At 41.6% G+C, this 18,968-nt stretch overlaps 1 protein-coding gene across 1 annotated transcript in view; it reads right to left on the bottom strand.

The window, feature by feature from the left end:
- Positions 1-18,968, bottom strand: part of vir (VIR_N domain-containing protein) — a 76,912-nt gene that overhangs the window by 24,749 nt on the left and 33,195 nt on the right. Inside the window, exons 13-14 of the mRNA XM_071657306.1 lie at positions 18,268-18,393; positions 10,603-10,778 (exon numbers count right to left, since the gene is read on the bottom strand). Of these exons, the coding sequence (XP_071513407.1) occupies positions 10,603-10,778; positions 18,268-18,393 (302 nt within the window). The remainder of the gene's footprint in view (positions 1-10,602; positions 10,779-18,267; positions 18,394-18,968) is intronic.

Below are 18,968 nucleotides of genomic sequence, written 5' to 3'. Positions count from 1 at the left end.
GGAAAGTTTTGTGGGGCCTGGATGTGGAAAGGGAACTGTGATTTCAGTGCACTACACATGACAGCTAGAGACTTATGTGTGAATGAATATGGCCTTTGTTGTCTTTTCTTAGCGCAATCTTGCGCGCATGTGGGGGTGATGGGGTGCCATTTCATGTGTGTCGGGTTGGCAATGGAAATGGATGAAGGCAGCAAGTGTGGATGTGTACACGTGTATATATGTATATGTTTGTCTATGTATATGTTGAAATGTATACATATATATATGTGTGTGGGTGTTTATGTATATACATGTGTATATACAATGCTCAATCAGTGTAGTTCAACCCTGTACTAAGCACGTTCTAAACCCATACTTAGTCATCAAACTGCCAGCCCTAACATCTTAACATCAATGAACACATCAAATAACTGCTCAAAACATTAACTTAAAAAGCCACCTGAAAAATGCTGTCCTATTTTTGTTTAAGTGGTGATAAAAACTAACCTAATTTTCACAGTTCCTTCATGTAATTCCTTGAAAGTACCCATATACAGCTTTTACAGTGTAATTACATAAAGACAAACCTGTGTGGCTGAGCTAGGAGCTGGTCAGCATACTTATACACCTTCACAATTTCCCGCAGGCACGAATTAATTGCATGAACCAAGAAATCTGGAATACTGCTGCTCCAGTTTGATGGTAGCTCGATCCTGCTGTCTCCTTCATCAGTTTCCACTGAATCATCTTCAGGATTCAGCTGCTATAAAACATAAAATAACTCAGATTATCATATGACTGAAACAAAAATTTTCAAAATTACCATTAGAATTATCATCATAGGATACAGCTTAATAAAAAACACAGTTGATCAGATACTAATAAGAGGAGAAGTTCAGAAACTGAGATGAGAAATGATGTGACACTGGATGAAATGGTAGTATTTTTCTGTGGAGGTGGGTGACGGGAGACTCTGATCTCACTTGGCAAATGAACTTAGTAAAGAACATATAATTGTTGAAGTTCATGTCTCAATTAAACACAGTGAATATGGCTTGATGATGTGACTGAGCAAGCTGAGAGACTGGACATGTCTGATGCATGCACTGAAATCAGGAACAGGGTTCACAATACTGTAATAAATATATGGACCTATGCGGTGTAGCAGTTAGCATTCCTGACCATGATGCCAGAAAAACGTCTCCATGTACTCTGAATGATGTTCTCCCGAGTTTGCGAGGTAGCGCAAGGAAACAGACGAAAGAAATGGCCCAAACCCCCCCCATACACATGTATATACATACGTCCACACACGCAAATATACATACCTACACAGCTTTCCATGGTTTACCCCAGACACTTCACATGCCTTGATTCAGTCCACTGACAGCATGTCAACCCCGGTATACCACATCGCTCCAATTCACTCTATTCCTTGCCCTCCTTTCACCCTCCTGCATGTTCAGGCCCCGATCACACAAAATCTTTTTCACTCCATCTTTCCACCTCCAATTTGGTCTCCCTCTTCTCCTCGTTCCCTCCACCTCCGACACATATATCCTCTTGGTCAATCTTTCCTCACTCATTCTCTCCATGTGCCCAAACCACTTCAAAACACCCTCTTCTGCTCTCTCAACCACGCTCTTTTTATTTCCACACATCTCTCTTACCCTTACGTTACTCACTCGATCAAACCACCTCACACCACACATTGTCCTCAAACATCTCATTTCCAGCACATCCATCCTCCTGCGCACAACTCTATCCATAGCCCACGCCTCGCAACCATACAACATTGTTGGAACCACTATTCCTTCAAACATACCCATTTTTGCTTTCCGAGATAATGTTCTCGACTTCCACACATTCTTCAAGGCCCCCAGAATTTTCGCCCCCTCCCCCACCCTATGATCCACTTCCACTTCCATGGTTCCATCCGCTGCCAGATCCACTCCCAGATATCTAAAACACTTCACTTCCTCCAGTTTTTCTCCATTCAAACTCACCTCCCAATTGACTTGACCCTCAACCCTACTGTACCTAATAACCTTGCTCTTATTCACATTTACTCTTAACTTTCTTCTTCCACACACTTTACCAAACTCAGTCACCAGCTTCTGCAGTTTCTCACATGAATCAGCCACCAGCGCTGTATCATCAGCGAACAACAACTGACTCACTTCCCAAGCTCTCTCATCCCCAACAGACTTCATACTTGCCCCTCTTTCCAAAACTCTTGCATTTACCTCCCTAACAACCCCATCCATAAACAAATTAAACAACCATGGAGACATCACACACCCCTGCCACAAACCTACATTCACTGAGAACCAATCACTTTCCTCTCTTCCTACACGTACACATGCCTTACATCCTCGATAAAAACTTTTCACTGCTTCTAACAACTTTCCTCCCACACCATATATCCTTAATACCTTCCACAGAGCATCTCTATCAACTCTATCATATGCCTTCTCCAGATCCATAAATGCTACATAAAAATCCATTTGCTTTTCTAAGTATTTCTCACATACATTCTTCAAAGCAAACACCTGATCCACACATCCTCTACCACTTCTGAAACCACACTGCTCTTCCCCAATCTGATGCTCTGTACATGCCTTCACCCTCTCAATCAATACCCTCCCATATAATTTACCAGGAATACTCAACAAACTTATACCTCTGTAATTTGAGCACTCACTCTTATCCCCTTTGCCTTTGTACAATGGCACTATGCACGCATTCCGCCAATCCTCAGGCATCTCACCATGAGTCATACATACATTAAATAACCTTACCAACCATATATATATATATATATATATATATATATATATATATATATATATATATATATATATATATATATATATATATATATATATTTTTTGCTTTGTCACTGTCTCCCGCGCCTGCGAGGCAGCGCAAGGAAACAGACGAAAGAATGGCCCAACCCGCCCACATACACATGTATATACATACATGTCCACACATGCACAATATACATACCTATACATCTCAATGTACACATATATATACACACAGATATACATATATACACATGTACATAATTCATACTGTCTGCCTTTATTTGTTCCCATCGCCACCTCGCCACACATGGAATAACAACCCCCTCCCCCCTCATGTGTGCGAGGTAGCGCTAGGATAAACACCAAAGGCCCCATTCGTTCACACTCAGTCTCTAGCTGTCATGTAATAATGCACCGAAACCACAGCTCCCTTTCCACATCCAGGCCCCACACACTTTGCATGGTTTATATATATATATAGGGGAGATACGGGATGGGGAGAAAAAATACTCCCCACGTATTCCCTGCGTGTCGTAGAGGGCGACTAAAGGGGAAGGGTGCGGGGGGCTGGAAATCCTCCCCTCTCATTTTTTTTTAATTTTCCAAAAGAAGGAACAGAGAAGGGGGCCAGGTGAGGATATTCCCTCAAAGGCCCAGTCCTCTGTTCTTAACGCTACCTCGCTAATGCAGGAAATGGCGAATAGTATGAAAGATATATATATATATATATATATATATATATATATATATATATATATATATATATATATATATATTTTTTTTTTTTTATACTTTGTCGCTGTCTCCCGCGTTTGCGAGGTAGCGCAAGGAAACAGACGAAAGAAATGGCCCAAACCCCCCCATACACATGTACATACACACGTCCACACACGCAATATACATACCTACACAGCTTTCCATGGTTTACCCCGGACGCTTCACATGCCTTGATTCAATCCACTGACAGCACGTCAACCCCTGTATACCACATCGCTCCAATTCACTCTATTCCTTGCCCTCCTTTCACCCTCCTGCATGTTCAGGCCCCGATCACACAAAATCCTTTTCACTCCATCTTTCCACCTCCAATTTGGTCTCCCTCTTCTCCTCGTTCCCTCCACCTCCGACACATATATCCTCTTGGTCAATCTTTCCTCACTCATTCTCTCCATGTGCCCAAACCATTTCAAAACACCCTCTTCTGCTCTCTCAACCACGCTCTTTTTATTTCCACACATCTCTCTTACCCTTACGTTACTTACTCGATCAAACCACCTCACACCACACATTGTCCTCAAACATATATATATATATATATATATATATATATATATATATATATATATATATATATATATATATATATATATATATATATCTTTCTTTCTTTCTTTCATACTATTCGCCATTTCCCGCATTAGCGAGGTAGCATCAAGAACAGAGGACTGGACATTTGAGGTAATATGCTCACCTAGCCCCATTCTCTGTTCCTTCTTTTGAAAAATTAAAAAAAAAAACCCAAGAGGAGAGGATTTCCAGCCCCCGCTCCCTTCCCTTTTAGTCGCCTTCTACGACATGCAGGGAATACGTGGGAAGTATTCTTTCTCCCCTATCCCTAGGGATTTATATATATATATATATATATATATATATATATTCTTTACTTTTTCTTTCATACTATTCGCCATTTCCCGCGTCAGCGAGGTAGCGTTAAGAGAAGAGGACTGGGCCTCTGAGGAAAACATCCTCATCCGGCCCCCTTCTCTGTTCCTTCTTTTGAAAAATATATATATATATATATATGTATATATATATATATATATATATATATATATATATATATATATATATATATATATATATATATTTTCCCTGGGGATAGGGGAGAAAGAATACTTCCCACGTATTCCCTGCGTGTCGTAGAAGGCGACTAAAAGGGGAGGGAGAGGGGGCTGGAAATCCTCCCCTCTCGTTTTTTTTTTTTAATTTTCCAAAAGAAGGAACAGAGAATTGGGCCAGGTGAGGGTATTCCCTCAAAGGCCCAGTCCTCTGTTCTTAACGCTACCTCACAATGCGGGAAATGGCGAATAGTTTGAAAGAAAGAAAGAAAGAATATATATATATATATATATATATATATATATATATATATATTTTTTTTTTTTTTTTTTTTTTATACTTTGTCGCTGTCTCCCGCGTCTGCGAGGTAGCGCAAGGAAACAGACGAAAGAAATGGCCCAACCCCCCCCCCCCCATACACATGTACATACACACGTCCACACACGCAAATATACATACCTACACAGCTTTCCATGGTTTACCCCAGACGCTTCACATGCCTTGCTTCAATCCACTGACAGCACGTCAACCCCTGTATACCACATGACTCCAATTCACTCTATTTCTTGCCCTCCTTTCACCCTCCTGCATGTTCAGGCCCCGATCACACAAAATCTTTTTCACTCCATCTTTCCACCTCCAATTTGGTCTCCCTCTTCTCCTCGTTCCCTCCACCTCCGACACATATATCCTCTTGGTCAATCTCTCCTCACTCATTCTCTCCATGTGCCCAAACCATTTCAAAACACCCTCTTCTGCTCTCTCAACCACGCTCTTTTTATTTCCACACATCTCTCTTACCCTTACGTTACTTACTCGATCAAACCACCTCACACCACACATTGTCCTCAAACATCTCATTTCCAGCACATCCATCCTCCTGCGCACATCTCTATCCATAGCCCACGCCTCGCAACCATACAACATTGTTGGAACCACTATTCCCTCAAACATACCCATTTTTGCTTTCCGAGATAATGTTCTCGACTTCCACACATTTTTCAAGGCTCCCAAAATTTTCGCCCCCTCCCCCACCCTATGATCCACTTCCGCTTCCATGGTTCCATCCGCTGACAGATCCACTCCCAGATATCTAAAACACTTCACTTCCTCCAGTTTTTCTCCATTCAAACTCACCTCCCAATTGACTTGACCCTCACCCCTACTGTACCTAATAACCTTGCTCTTATTCACATTTACTCTCAACTTTCTTCTTCCACACACTTTACCAAACTCAGTCACCAGCTTCTGCAGTTTCTCACATGAATCAGCCACCAGCGCTGTATCATCAGCGAACAACAACTGACTCACTTCCCAAGCTCTCTCATCCCCAACAGACTTCATACTTGCCCCTCTTTCCAGGACTCTTGCATTTACCTCCCTTACAACCCCATCCATAAACAAATTAAACAACCATGGAGACATCACACACCCCTGCCGCAAACCTACATTCACTGAGAACCAATCACTTTCCTCTCTTCCTACACGTACACATGCCTTACATCCTCGATAAAAACTTTTCACTGCTTCTAACAACTTTCCTCCCACACCATATATTCTTAATACCTTCCACAGAGCATCTCTATCAACTCTATCATATGCCTTCTCCAGATCCATAAATGCTACATACAAATCCATTTGCTTTTCTAAGTATTTCTCACATACATTCTTCAAAGCAAACACCTGGTCCACACATCCTCTACCACTTCTGAAACCGCACTGCTCTTCCCCAATCTGATGCTCTGTACATGCCTTCACCCTCTCAATCAATACCCTCCCATATAATTTACCAGGAATACTCAACAAACTTATACCTCTGTAATTTGAGCACTCACTCTTATCCCCTTTGCCTTTGTACAATGGCACTACGCACGCATTCCGCCAATCCTCAGGCACCTCACCATGAGTCATACATACATTAAATAACCTTACCAACCAGTCAACAATACAGTCACCCCCTTTCTTAATAAATTCCACTGCAATACCATCCAAACCTGCTGCCTTGCCGGCTTTCATCTTCCGCAAAGCTTTTACTACCTCTTCTCTGTTTACCAAATCATTTTCCCTAACCCTCTCACTTTGCACACCACCTCGACCAAAACACCCTATATCTGCCACTCTGTCATCAGACACATTCAACAAACCTTCAAAATACTCATTCCATCTCCTTCTCACATCACCGCTACTTGTTATCACCTCCCCATTTACGCCCTTCACTGAAGTTCCCATTTGCTCCCTTGTCTTACGCACCCTATTTACCTCCTTCCAGAACATCTTTTTATTCTCCCTAAAATTTACTGATAGTCTCTCACCCCAACTCTCCTTCAAACATACCCATTTTTGCTTTCCGAGATAATGTTCTCGACTTCCACACATTCTTCAAGGCTCCCAGGATTTTCGCCCCCCTCCCCCACCCTATGATCCCAGATATCTAAAACACTTTACTTTCTCCAGTTTTTCTCCATTCAAACTTACCTCCCAATTGACTTGACCCTCAACCCTACTGTACCTAATAACCTTGCTCTTATTTACATTTACTCTTAACTTTCTTCTTTCACACACTTTACCAAACTCAGTCACCAGCTTCTGCAGTTTCTCACATGAATCAGCCACAAGCGCTGTATCATCAGCGAACAACAACTGACTCACTTCCCAAGCTCTCTCATCCACAACAGACTTCATACTTGTCCCTCTTTCCAAAACTCTTGCATTCACCTCCCTAACAACCCCATCCATAAACAAGTTAAACAACCATGGAGACATCACACACACACACACACACACACACACATATATATATATATATATATATCTTTCTTTCTTTCATACTATTTGCCATTTCCCGTGTTAGCGAGGTAGCGTTAAGAACAGAGGACTGGGCCATTGAGGGAATAGCCTCACCAAGCCCCCTTCTCAGTTCCTTCTTTTGGAAAATAGAAAAAAAAAAAGTGTACATATTCATACTCGCTTGCCTTCATCCATTTCTGGCACCACACCACCAGGTAGCACCAGGAAAACAGACAAAAAAGGCCACATTCATTCACACTCAGTCTCTAGCTGTCATGTGTAATGCACCTAAACCACAGCTCCTTATCCACATCCAGGTCCCACAGACCTTTCCATGGTTTACCCCAGATGTTTCACATGCCCTGGTTCAGTCCAGTGACAGAACGTTGACACCAGTGCACCACATCATTCCAATTCACTCTATACTTTGCATGCCTCTCACCCTCCTGTATGTTCAGGCCCTGATTACTCAAAGTCTTTTTCACTCCATTCTTCCACTTCTGAAACATATATCCTCTTTGTGGATAAAATAAAATACCTACCTTCAATCTGGCTCTCTTACTCCTAATCCTGTAATGCTGTGGATTATAAACTGAATCTGATAATTTCTATGTTACTAGCACTCTTATCAGTTGAGTATCTATGGTATAAATTAACATTTCAAACTATTGGTGTGACAGTTTCCTTTAACTTAGTGATGTAGTCAGCACAGCTGACTCTTAAACCATTGACTTGGGGTTGATCCTTAGCACAACTGAACTGAAAAACAATAATCTAAACGTTATACCCTCTTTTTGCTGGTGAAATTGTGGGAACTACCAGTAGTTATGGTAAAGTACCACACACAGTTAATATAGGCCTACCCTGGCTACAACTCATGGCTTGAGCATGAAGGATATTGAGTTTTAGTTCTTAATAAGGAGGAAAAACTTGACTTTAAATCGTTAGAATTCTAGTTAATTTTTTCTTCTTGGGTTAAATATCAGGTTCATAACCTTAAAATGCACCATACTATCACTTACTGCACTCTGGCAAATTCCTGCTTGCAACATACCTCATCCCTGCCTTTAGGGTCCTCCTCTATAGGAGGCAAGTGTTTGATGAGAGCTTTGGTGTTCTCGCTCAGTTTCTCACATATCTCCAGCAAGTGCCCCTTCCTTACCATAGCTGATAGGGCCACCTGAAACAACACATGTATTGTTACTCTAAAAAGCTTCTATTCTGTCATTTCTCACATTCCATGCAAGGTGGTATATGTAGAATCTTCCCTTAATACTCTTAAATTTTTCCATAATTTTCTTCCTTTAATGGCATCAAAGACGGATCACTAACAGCAACATTAATTGGAGAGTACATTAGACAACAGGTCAATCAGGTACCAGATACTTTTACAACATTCTAATACCACATTGACAGAATAAGATACCTTCTCTGCTCAGCACAGTTTGCATGTTAAAGATTTCCCAGCACAAACAATAATTTCTAAATGTAGATAAACATATGTTTTTAAGCAAAAAAATATCTTTAGGGTTAGTGTAACTCAAGCCATGAGGGATGTCTAAAATTTCCATGGACTTGCAACTTCTTTACCCCAACCTACTGGCAAAAGACATGCATAACCCTCAAATAACTACCTGCCAAATGGCAAAGAAACTGTGAGAGAAATAATTAGAGAAACAGAAAGATTTGTATGAGGCATTTATGGATCTGGAGGACGCAGATGATAAGATTCATATAGATGCTTTGTGGAGGTGTTATAAATATATGGTATGGGAGGAAAGCAGTTAGAATTAGTGAAGAGTTTTAATCAAGAGAGAAAGGCATGTGCAAGTAGGCATAGAAGAGGGTGAGTAGTTTCGGGTGAAGGTGAGTCTGCAAAAGGGTTTTGCAATGTCACCATGGCTCTATAATAAATTTGCAGATGGGGTGGCTAGGGAGGTAAATGCAAGGGTCTTGGAGAGAGGGGCAAGTATGCAGTCTGTAGGGGGTGAGGGGCCTGGGAAATGAGTCAGTTGTTGTTTGCTGATAACATGACACTGGTGACAGATTCAAGTTAGAAACTGCAGAAGTTGGTGCCTGACTTTGGAAGAGTGTGAGAAAGGAAGAAGTTAAGAGTAAATGTGAAAAAAGCAAGGTTACTGCATTTAGCAGTGCAGAGGGACAGGTCAATTGGAATGTGAGTTTGAATGATAAACATATGAAGGAAGTAGGTTGTCTTAGATACCTTGTAGTGGCCATGGCAGCAAAGGGAACCATAGAAGTGGAGGTGAGTTATATGGTAGGTGAGTGGGTGAAGGTTCTAGGAGAACTGAGGAATGTGCAAAAAGGAGGTCACTATCTGGAAGGGGGAAATGAGTATAGTTTTGGAAATTAAATGTTTGAGAACACTATGTAGTATGAGGAGGGTTGATTGAGTAAGTAATGATAGGGTAAGAGATAGGTGTGATAATAAGAAGAGTATGATTGAGAGAGCATACTGAGAGTATGTTGAAATGTTTTAGTAGACATATGGAGAGGATGAATGACGAGAGATTGGACTAAAAGGATACATGTCTCAGAAGCAGATGGAACAAGGTGAAGAAGTACAAACTGGAGATGGAAGGGTGGGGTAAACCATGGAAAGTTTTGTGGGGCCTGGATGTGGAAAGGGAACTGTGATTTCAGTGCACTACACATGACAGCTAGAGACTTTATGTGTGAATGAATATGGCCTTTGTTGTCTTTTCTTAGCGCAATCTTGCGCGCATGTGGGGGTGATGGGGTGCCATTTCATGTGTGTCGGGTTGGCAATGGAAATGGATGAAGGCAGCAAGTGTGGATGTGTACACGTGTATATATGTATATGTTTGTCTATGTATATGTTGAAATGTATACATATATATATGTGTGTGGGTGTTTATGTATATACATGTGTATATACAATGCTCAATCAGTGTAGTTCAACCCTGTACTAAGCACGTTCTAAACCCATACTTAGTCATCAAACTGCCAGCCCTAACATCTTAACATCAATGAACACATCAAATAACTGCTCAAAACATTAACTTAAAAAGCCACCTGAAAAATGCTGTCCTATTTTTGTTTAAGTGGTGATAAAAACTAACCTAATTTTCACAGTTCCTTCATGTAATTCCTTGAAAGTACCCATATACAGCTTTTACAGTGTAATTACATAAAGACAAACCTGTGTGGCTGAGCTAGGAGCTGGTCAGCATACTTATACACCTTCACAATTTCCCGCAGGCACGAATTAATTGCATGAACCAAGAAATCTGGAATACTGCTGCTCCAGTTTGATGGTAGCTCGATCCTGCTGTCTCCTTCATCAGTTTCCACTGAATCATCTTCAGGATTCAGCTGCTATAAAACATAAAATAACTCAGATTATCATATGACTGAAACAAAAATTTTCAAAATTACCATTAGAATTATCATCATAGGATACAGCTTAATAAAAAACACAGTTGATCAGATACTAATAAGAGGAGAAGTTCAGAAACTGAGATGAGAAATGATGTGACACTGGATGAAATGGTAGTATTTTTCTGTGGAGGTGGGTGACGGGAGACTCTGATCTCACTTGGCAAATGAACTTAGTAAAGAACATATAATTGTTGAAGTTCATGTCTCAATTAAACACAGTGAATATGGCTTGATGATGTGACTGAGCAAGCTGAGAGACTGGACATGTCTGATGCATGCACTGAAATCAGGAACAGGGTTCACAATACTGTAATAAATATATGGACCTATGCGGTGTAGCAGTTAGCATTCCTGACCATGATGCCAGAAAAACGTCTCCATGTACTCTGAATGATGTTCTCCCGAGTTTGCGAGGTAGCGCAAGGAAACAGACGAAAGAAATGGCCCAAACCCCCCCCATACACATGTATATACATACGTCCACACACGCAAATATACATACCTACACAGCTTTCCATGGTTTACCCCAGACACTTCACATGCCTTGATTCAGTCCACTGACAGCACGTCAACCCCGGTATACCACATCGCTCCAATTCACTCTATTCCTTGCCCTCCTTTCACCCTCCTGCATGTTCAGGCCCCGATCACACAAAATCTTTTTCACTCCATCTTTCCACCTCCAATTTGGTCTCCCTCTTCTCCTCGTTCCCTCCACCTCCGACACATATATCCTCTTGGTCAATCTTTCCTCACTCATTCTCTCCATGTGCCCAAACCACTTCAAAACACCCTCTTCTGCTCTCTCAACCACGCTCTTTTTATTTCCACACATATCTCTTACCCTTACGTTACTCACTCGATCAAACCACCTCACACCACACATTGTCCTCAAACATCTCATTTCCAGCACCTCCATCCTCCTGCGCACAACTCTATCCATAGCCCACGCCTCGCAACCATACAACATTGTTGGAGCCACTATTCCTTCAAACATACCCATTTTTGCTTTCCGAGATAATGTTCTCGACTTCCACACATTCTTCAAGGCCCCCAGAATTTTCGCCCCCTCCCCCACCCTATGATCCACTTCCGCTTCCATGGTTCCATATATATATATATATATTTTTCTTTCGTACTATTCGCCATTTCCCGCATTAGCGAGGTAGCGTTAGGAACAGAGGACTGGGCCTTTGAGGAAATATCCTCACCTGGCCCCCTTCTCTGTTCCTTCTTTTGGAAAATTAAAAAAAAAAAAATGAGAGGGGAGGATTTCCAGCCCCCCGCTCCCTTCCCTTTTAGTCGCCTTCTACGACACGCAGGGAATACGTGGGAAGTATTCTTTCTCCCCTATCCCCAGGGATAATATATATATATATTTTTTTTTTTTTTTTTTCAAACTATTCGCCATTTCCCGCGTTAGCGAGGTAGCGTTAAGAACAGAGAACTGGGCCACTGAGGGAATATCCTCACCTGGCCCCCTTCTCTGTTCCTCCTTTTGGAAAATTAAAAAAAATTGAGAGGGGAGGATTTCCAGCCCCCCGCTCCCTCCCCTTTTAGTCGCCTTCTACGACACACAGGGAATATGTGGGAAGTATTCTTTCTCCCCTATCCCCAGGGGATATATAATATATATATATATATATATATATATATATATATATATATATATATGGTTCCATGGTTTACCCCAGACGCTTCACATGCCTTGATTCAATCCACTGACAGCACGTCAACCCCCGTATACCACATCGCTCCAATTCACTCTATTCCTTGCCCTCCTTTCACCCTCCTGCATGTTCAGGCCCCGATCACACAAAATCTTTTTCACTCCATCTTTCCACCTCCAATTTGGTCTCCCTCTTCTCCTCGTTCCCTCCACCTCCGACACATATATCCTCTTGGTCAATCTTTCCTCACTCATTCTCTCCATGTGCCCAAACCACTTCAAAACACCCTCTTCTGCTCTCTCAACCACGCTCTTTTTATTTCCACACATCTCTCTTACCCTTACGTTACTCACTCGATCAAACCACCTCACACCACAGATTGTCCTCAAACATCTCATTTCCAGCACATCCATCCTCCTGCGCACAACTCTATCCATAGCCCACGCCTCGCAACCATACAACATTGTTGGAACCACTATTCCTTCAAACATACCCATTTTTGCTTTCCGAGATAATGTTCTCGACTTCCACACATTCTTCAAGGCCCCCAGAATTTTCGCCCCCTCCCCCACCCTATGATCCACTTCCACTTCCATGGTTCCATCCGCTGCCAGATCCACTCCCAGATATCTAAAACACTTCACTTCCTCCAGTTTTTCTCCATTCAAACTCACCTCCCAATTGACTTGACCCTCAACCCTACTGTACCTAATAACCTTGCTCTTATTCACATTTACTCTTAACTTTCTTCTTCCACACACTTTACCAAACTCAGTCACCAGCTTCTGCAGTTTCTCACATGAATCAGCCACCAGCGCTGTATCATCAGCGAACAACAACTGACTCACTTCCCAAGCTCTCTCATCCCCAACAGACTTCATACTTGCCCCTCTTTCCAAAACTCTTGCATTTACCTCCCTAACAACCCCATCCATAAACAAATTAAACAACCATGGAGACATCACACACCCCTGCCACAAACCTACATTCACTGAGAACCAATCACTTTCCTCTCTTCCTACACGTACACATGCCTTACATCCTCGATAAAAACTTTTCACTGCTTCTAACAACTTTCCTCCCACACCATATATCCTTAATACCTTCCACAGAGCATCTCTATCAACTCTATCATATGCCTTCTCCAGATCCATAAATGCTACATAAAAATCCATTTGCTTTTCTAAGTATTTCTCACATACATTTTTCAAAGCAAACACCTGATCCACACATCCTCTACCACTTCTGAAACCACACTGCTCTTCCCCAATCTGATGCTCTGTACATGCCTTCACCCTCTCAATCAATACCCTCCCATATAATTTACCAGGAATACTCAACAAACTTATACCTCTGTAATTTGAGCACTCACTCTTATCCCCTTTGCCTTTGTACAATGGCACTATGCACGCATTCCGCCAATCCTCAGGCATCTCACCATGAGTCATACATACATTAAATAACCTTACCAACCATATATATATATATATATATATATATATATATATATATATATATATATATATATATATATATATATATATATATATTTTTTGCTTTGTCACTGTCTCCCGCGCCTGCGAGGCAGCGCAAGGAAACAGACGAAAGAATGGCCCAACCCGCCCACATACACATGTATATACATACATGTCCACACATGCACAATATACATACCTATACATCTCAATGTACACATATATATACACACAGATATACATATATACACATGTACATAATTCATACTGTCTGCCTTTATTTGTTCCCATCGCCACCTCGCCACACATGGAATAACAACCCCCTCCCCCCTCATGTGTGCGAGGTAGCGCTAGGATAAACACCAAAGGCCCCATTCGTTCACACTCAGTCTCTAGCTGTCATGTAATAATGCACCGAAACCACAGCTCCCTTTCCACATCCAGGCCCCACACACTTTGCATGGTTTATATATATATATAGGGGAGATACGGGATGGGGAGAAAAAATACTCCCCACGTATTCCCTGCGTGTCGTAGAGGGCGACTAAAGGGGAAGGGTGCGGGGGGCTGGAAATCCTCCCCTCTCATTTTTTTTTAATTTTCCAAAAGAAGGAACAGAGAAGGGGGCCAGGTGAGGATATTCCCTCAAAGGCCCAGTCCTCTGTTCTTAACGCTACCTCGCTAATGCAGGAAATGGCGAATAGTATGAAAGATATATAGATATATATATATATATATATATATATATATATATATATATATATATATATATATATATATTTTTTTTTTTTTATACTTTGTCGCTGTCTCCCGCGTTTGCGAGGTAGCGCAAGGAAACAGACGAAAGAAATGGCCCAAACCCCCCCATACACATGTACATACACACGTCCACACACGCAATATACATACCTACACAGCTTTCCATGGTTTACCCCGGACGCTTCACATGCCTTGATTCAATCCACTGACAGCACGTCAACCCCTGTATACCACATCGCTCCAATTCACTCTATTCCTTGCCCTCCTTTCACCCTCCTGCATGTTCAGGCCCCGATCACACAAAATCTTTTTCACTCCATCTTTCCACCTCCAATTTGGTCTCCCTCTTCTCCTCGTTCCCTCCACCTCCGACACATATATCCTCTTGGTCAATCTCTCCTCACTCATTCTCTCCATGTGCCCAAACCATTTCAAAACACCCTCTTCTGCTCTCTCAACCACGCTCTTTTTATTTCCACACATCTCTCTTACCCTTACGTTACTTACTCGATCAAACCACCTCACACCACACATTGTCCTCAAACATCTCATTTCCAGCACATCCATCCTCCTGCGCACATCTCTATCCATAGCCCACGCCTCGCAACCATACAACATTGTTGGAACCACTATTCCCTCAAACATACCCATTTTTGCTTTCCGAGATAATGTTCTCGACTTCCACACATTTTTCAAGGCTCCCAAAATTTTCGCCCCCTCCCCCACCCTATGATCCACTTCCGCTTCCATGGTTCCATCCGCTGACAGATCCACTCCCAGATATCTAAAACACTTCACTTCCTCCAGTTTTTCTCCATTCAAACTCACCTCCCAATTGACTTGACCCTCACCCCTACTGTACCTAATAACCTTGCTCTTATTCACATTTACTCTCAACTTTCTTCTTCCACACACTTTACCAAACTCAGTCACCAGCTTCTGCAGTTTCTCACATGAATCAGCCACCAGCGCTGTATCATCAGCGAACAACAACTGACTCACTTCCCAAGCTCTCTCATCCCCAACAGACTTCATACTTGCCCCTCTTTCCAGGACTCTTGCATTTACCTCCCTTACAACCCCATCCATAAACAAATTAAACAACCATGGAGACATCACACACCCCTGCCGCAAACCTACATTCACTGAGAACCAATCACTTTCCTCTCTTCCTACACGTACACATGCCTTACATCCTCGATAAAAACTTTTCACTGCTTCTAACAACTTGCCTCCCACACCATATATTCTTAATACCTTCCACAGAGCATCTCTATCAACTCTATCATATGCCTTCTCCAGATCCATAAATGCTACATACAAATCCATTTGCTTTTCTAAGTATTTCTCACATACATTCTTCAAAGCAAACACCTGGTCCACACATCCTCTACCACTTCTGAAACCGCACTGCTCTTCCCCAATCTGATGCTCTGTACATGCCTTCACCCTCTCAATCAATACCCTCCCATATAATTTACCAGGAATACTCAACAAACTTATACCTCTGTAATTTGAGCACTCACTCTTATCCCCTTTGCCTTTGTACAATGGCACTACGCACGCATTCCGCCAATCCTCAGGCACCTCACCATGAGTCATACATACATTAAATAACCTTACCAACCAGTCAACAATACAGTCACCCCCTTTCTTAATAAATTCCACTGCAATACCATCCAAACCTGCTGCCTTGCCGGCTTTCATCTTCCGCAAAGCTTTTACTACCTCTTCTCTGTTTACCAAATCATTTTCCCTAACCCTCTCACTTTGCACACCACCTCGACCAAAACACCCTATATCTGCCACTCTGTCATCAGACACATTCAACAAACCTTCAAAATACTCATTCCATCTCCTTCTCACATCACCGCTACTTGTTATCACCTCCTCATTTACGCCCTTCACTGAAGTTCCCATTTGCTCCCTTGTCTTACGCACCCTATTTACCTCCTTCCAGAACATCTTTTTATTCTCCCTAAAATTTACTGATAGTCTCTCACCCCAACTCTCCTTCAAACATACCCATTTTTGCTTTCCGAGATAATGTTCTCGACTTCCACACATTCTTCAAGGCTCCCAGGATTTTCGCCCCCCTCCCCCACCCTATGATCCCAGATATCTAAAACACTTTACTTTCTCCAGTTTTTCTCCATTCAAACTTACCTCCCAATTGACTTGACCCTCAACCCTACTGTACCTAATAACCTTGCTCTTATTTACATTTACTCTTAACTTTCTTCTTTCACACACTTTACCAAACTCAGTCACCAGCTTCTGCAGTTTCTCACATGAATCAGCCACAAGCGCTGTATCATCAGCGAACAACAACTGACTCACTTCCCAAGCTCTCTCATCCACAACAGACTTCATACTTGTCCCTCTTTCCAAAACTCTTGCATTCACCTCCCTAACAACCCCATCCATAAACAAGTTAAACAACCATGGAGACATCACACACACACACACACATATATATATATATATATATATCTTTCTTTCTTTCATACTATTTGCCATTTCCCGTGTTAGCGAGGTAGCGTTAAGAACAGAGGACTGGGCCATTGAGGGAATAGCCTCACCAAGCCCCCTTCTCAGTTCCTTCTTTTGGAAAATAGAAAAAAAAAAAGTGTACATATTCATACTCGCTTGCCTTCATCCATTTCTGGCACCACACCACCAGGTAGCACCAGGAAAACAGACAAAAAAGGCCACATTCATTCACACTCAGTCTCTAGCTGTCATGTGTAATGCACCTAAACCACAGCTCCTTATCCACATCCAGGTCCCACAGACCTTTCCATGGTTTACCCCAGATGTTTCACATGCCCTGGTTCAGTCCAGTGACAGAACGTTGACACCAGTGCACCACATCATTCCAATTCACTCTATACTTTGCATGCCTCTCACCCTCCTGTATGTTCAGGCCCTGATTACTCAAAGTCTTTTTCACTCCATTCTTCCACTTCTGAAACATATATCCTCTTTGTGGATAAAATAAAATACCTACCTTCAATCTGGCTCTCTTACTCCTAATCCTGTAATGCTGTGGATTATAAACTGAATCTGATAATTTCTATGTTACTAGCACTCTTATCAGTTGAGTATCTATGGTATAAATTAACATTTCAAACTATTGGTGTGACAGTTTCCTTTAACTTAGTGATGTAGTCAGCACAGCTGACTCTTAAACCATTGACTTGGGGTTGATCCTTAGCACAACTGAACTGAAAAACAATAATCTAAACGTTATACCCTCTTTTTGCTGGTGAAATTGTGGGAACTACCAGTAGTTATGGTAAAGTACCACACACAGTTAATATAGGCCTACCCTGGCTACAACTCATGGCTTGAGCATGAAGGATATTGAGTTTTAGTTCTTAATAAGGAGGAAAAACTTGACTTTAAATCGTTAGAATTCTAGTTAATTTTTTCTTCTTGGGTTAAATATCAGGTTCATAACCTTAAAATGCACCATACTATCACTTACTGCACTCTGGCAAATTCCTGCTTGCAACATACCTCATCCCTGCCTTTAGGGTCCTCCTCTATAGGAGGCAAGTGTTTGATGAGAGCTTTGGTGTTCTCGCTCAGTTTCTCACATATCTCCAGCAAGTGCCCCTTCCTTACCATAGCTGATAGGGCCACCTGAAACAACACATGTATTGTTACTCTAAAAAGCTTCTATTCTGTCATTTCTCACATTCCATGCAAGGTGGTATATGTAGAATCTTCCCTTAATACTCTTAAATTTTTCCATAATTTTCTTCCTTTAATGGCATCAAAGACGGATCACTAACAGCAACATTAATTGGAGAGTACATTAGACAACAGGTCAATCAGGTACCAGATACTTTTACAACATTCTAATACCACATTGACAGAATAAGATACCTTCTCTGCTCAGCACAGTTTGCATGTTAAAGATTTCCCAGCACAAACAATAATTTCTAAATGTAGATAAACATATGTTTTTAAGCAAAAAAATATCTTTAGGGTTAGTGTAACTCAAGCCATGAGGGATGTCTAAAATTTCCATGGACTTGCAACTTCTTTACCCCAACCTACTGGCAAAAGACATGCATAACCCTCAAATAACTACCTGCCAAATGGCAAAGAAACTGTGAGAGAAATAATTAGAGAAACAGAAAGATTTGTATGAGGCATTTATGGATCTGGAGGACGCAGATGATAAGATTCATATAGATGCTTTGTGGAGGTGT

Source organism: Panulirus ornatus, chromosome 64 (assembly GCF_036320965.1).
Source record: "Panulirus ornatus isolate Po-2019 chromosome 64, ASM3632096v1, whole genome shotgun sequence".
Taxonomy (NCBI): domain Eukaryota; kingdom Metazoa; phylum Arthropoda; class Malacostraca; order Decapoda; family Palinuridae; genus Panulirus; species Panulirus ornatus.
This window is presented reverse-complemented; position numbering and strand designations above follow the sequence as displayed.